Here is a 3,002-nt window from a genome sequence, read left to right as displayed (position 1 = left end):
CCTCAAACTCCTGGGCGCAAGTGACCCTCCTATCTCAACCTCCTGAGTAGCTGGGACTATAGGTGCATGCCACCATATCTGGCTAATTTTTCCATTTTTTGTAGAAACAGAATCTCCCTCTTGCTCAGGCTGGTCTTGAACTCCTGGTCTCAAGCAATTTTCCTGCCTCAGCCTCCCAAAGTGCTAGGATTATAGGCATGAGCCGCCATGCCCAACCTGTTTATCTTAGGGGTAATAATAGTACCTACTTTACAGAATCGTTCTGAATATTAAATGAGTTGATATGTGTGGTACACATAGAAAAGTCCCTGGCATATACTAAGCATGTAATATTTATGCATTGGTATTGTTGCTTAGAGACTATCAGGGAATCCACTAAACTAGCATTATTACCATCTTAATCACCATTGTCATTGCCATCTACATATACTTATGTTACCACATATACATGCTTTCTGCATAAGATTTACAAAAATGGATGTGATATGTTCCTGGACTCAAGAAACCTACACTCTAGTTAAGAGAAAGATTAAAAGAAAATTGCAGTAGAAGGTAGCATATGCTAAGTGCCAGATAAGCAATAGAAATAGTGTGTCCTACGGGACTGTAGGAAAGACAGCAATTATTATGGGCTCTTAAAGGGAAAGCTTCACAAAGGAAAATGGACCCTTAAGTGGGAGGGCATTCCGCTGGAAGAACAACGTAAATAAAGATATGGAGGCTGGAAAGTATATGTGAAGTTCCAGAATGGAGAATGTAAATAGAGGAAGAGTGAGGGGTGGGTTAAAGAGGAGGCCCCAGAATACTAGTTAAATTATTCAATAGGCAGTGGTCTGCTGTGACCAGGTTCTGGGCTAGAGTAGTCAAATAAAATTTCTCTCATTCATCTGAGGCCTACTACTTCATATATTGCCTTTTTTCAGATCCCCATAATTGTCATTTAGCTGATTACTTTCTAACTGGTGGTGCTGTTACTTGTAATCTCCAACTTTCTACTCCCCTCTGCACATTTTTCTCATGTTAATTTTTCTCAAGCACCGTTTTTTTATTGATTTGCTTAGAAAGTTCTTATAGGTCTCCATTATACAGAATAGTGTTTCTCAAACATTAGTGTACATAAGAATTACTGGGAGTTTGTTTTAATGCAGATCTCTAGGTCTTACCTTCAGGTCAGATGCTTCTGGCATAGAGCTGGAGAATCTCTGTTTTAACAAGTTCCATAGGTGATTCTGATTTAGTTGCTCAAGAGGCATTGTTTTGAGGAAGACTGGCATAAAACAAAGAGTTAAAGTTATTTAACCTGCCACCAAGAATCTTGCTTTATCCTGCCTTTCCAACTTTATCTTCCACTACTCCCATTAATACACACTTTTAGCCAAATGGAACATTTTCTTTTCCATATACTTCCCGATGCTCTTTGTCTTTTGTCTCCTCCTTTTTTGTGTGTGTGTTTCTCTCAGCCTCATTGTCTCCACTGCCATTGCAAGTCCAAATCCTGGCTTCTTTCTGCCTTGGTTCAGATACGTCCAGAAAGCATCTTTAGTAAATGAGTATGTCTCTAACCTAGAAGGCAGGCTCCAAGTTTAACTGATCCTTGTATCTACTCCCCTACCCAAGGACCTAATGAGCACCTTACAAACGATTTGGTTCATTTGTTCCTTCCTTAACTCATCCATTAAATATTTATTTAGTGCCTACTATGTACCAGTGCACTGTTCTAGGTGCTAGTAAAAAAGTAGGAGAAAGAAAAAACACTCCAAAACTATTTTCATGGACAAATGAAAGTAGATAGTGAAAGTGTTTTGGGGTGAGTAATCTGGCAGTGCTATTTGGTATATATTAGGAAAAGGAGAGACCAGTGAAATTAATTAAGGAACTCTTGCAAGTGGCCTTTGTACAGTGGGAAGGGCCAGTGAGAATAGAAAATACAAAGGAAATAGCAAGAGTAATTAATGAAATGAAAGTATGACCAGCATTACTTAACGGGGGCCACAAAGATAATTTGATAGCTGATCCTTTTGAGAAGAAAAAAAAGTTAAGATGAAGAGGTGGTATTTTGGGGAAAAGACATTTAAAAATGTTATATTTTTTTTTAGATATGTTTTGGTGCTGATAATGGGACATCCAAGTAGAAATGCTCAATAGCAGTTAGAAATATGGAGGTCTTGTAAGAGCCCAGGCCACTCTCCCTATCTTCTTCAACTCACCTCAAAAATATTTTCTCCATCTTGCTGTTGCAAGTCCAAAATTTCTTCCCCCAAAATATTTTATGTCTCATTCAATTGATTTTTCTGGGGATTGTGACATCATTGCATGTCATAGCCCCTTTTCTCTGATCTTCAAGTGTTTGTCTATAATGAAACCGACGCCCAACCCTAGAAAACTATCTCTAATCACAGCCTTATCTTGAATGGTTCTTAGCTGATTAAGAGTTTGGCTTGTTGGAGGAACTAGGAAGATGACAGAACTGAACTAGAGAGTCCTTTAAAATTGGATTGAGTGTCATGTACTTATGTGAAGATCCCTGGTCATTTGTGATTCTTAGCAAGACAGGCAAAGTTTGGAGAGGCAGATTGTCAAAGCCTTGGCATAACACAAAGACAGGTTGTAAAGCTGCTTACAACATCCTGGAAAATTATCTTTTTCATTCTTGTACTTGCTCAGACTAAAAAATTCAAATCGTTCCTGACTTCTTTCTTTCATAATACCAAACATCCAATCCATCAGCAAATATGGGGTGTGTGTGTGTGTTTTATAAATACATATATGTATTTTATTTTCTGACTTTGCCCTAGATTGTAAACTTCACGAAGGCAATAGTTTTGTTTCTGCTCTCTCCAGCCTGTGCCTAGAACATAGGAGATGCTCAATAACAATTTGTTGCATGAACGAATGAATAATGTGAAGTTAAATTTCATTCCACATTTTGCTCATTACTTTTGACACTGGCTCTATCTTCAAGAAGGTCAGGAAATATTTTATCCCAGTAAATTATTATGGCT

At 38.0% G+C, this 3,002-nt stretch overlaps 1 protein-coding gene across 1 annotated transcript in view; it reads left to right on the top strand.

The window, feature by feature from the left end:
* The window catches only part of VPS13B (vacuolar protein sorting 13 homolog B (yeast)), a 933,283-nt gene that overhangs the window by 643,265 nt on the left and 287,016 nt on the right, over nt 1–3,002 (top strand). Inside the window, exon 32 of the mRNA XM_012643529.1 lies at nt 1,461–1,542. Within this exon, the coding sequence (XP_012498983.1) occupies nt 1,461–1,542 (82 nt within the window). The remainder of the gene's footprint in view (nt 1–1,460; nt 1,543–3,002) is intronic.

This window comes from Propithecus coquereli, unplaced genomic scaffold (genome assembly GCF_000956105.1).
Source record: "Propithecus coquereli isolate 6110/MARCELLA unplaced genomic scaffold, Pcoq_1.0 Scaffold2, whole genome shotgun sequence".
NCBI classification, from domain to species: domain Eukaryota; kingdom Metazoa; phylum Chordata; class Mammalia; order Primates; family Indriidae; genus Propithecus; species Propithecus coquereli.
Note: the sequence above shows the minus strand (reverse complement) of the source record. Positions and strands in the feature narration are given on the sequence as shown.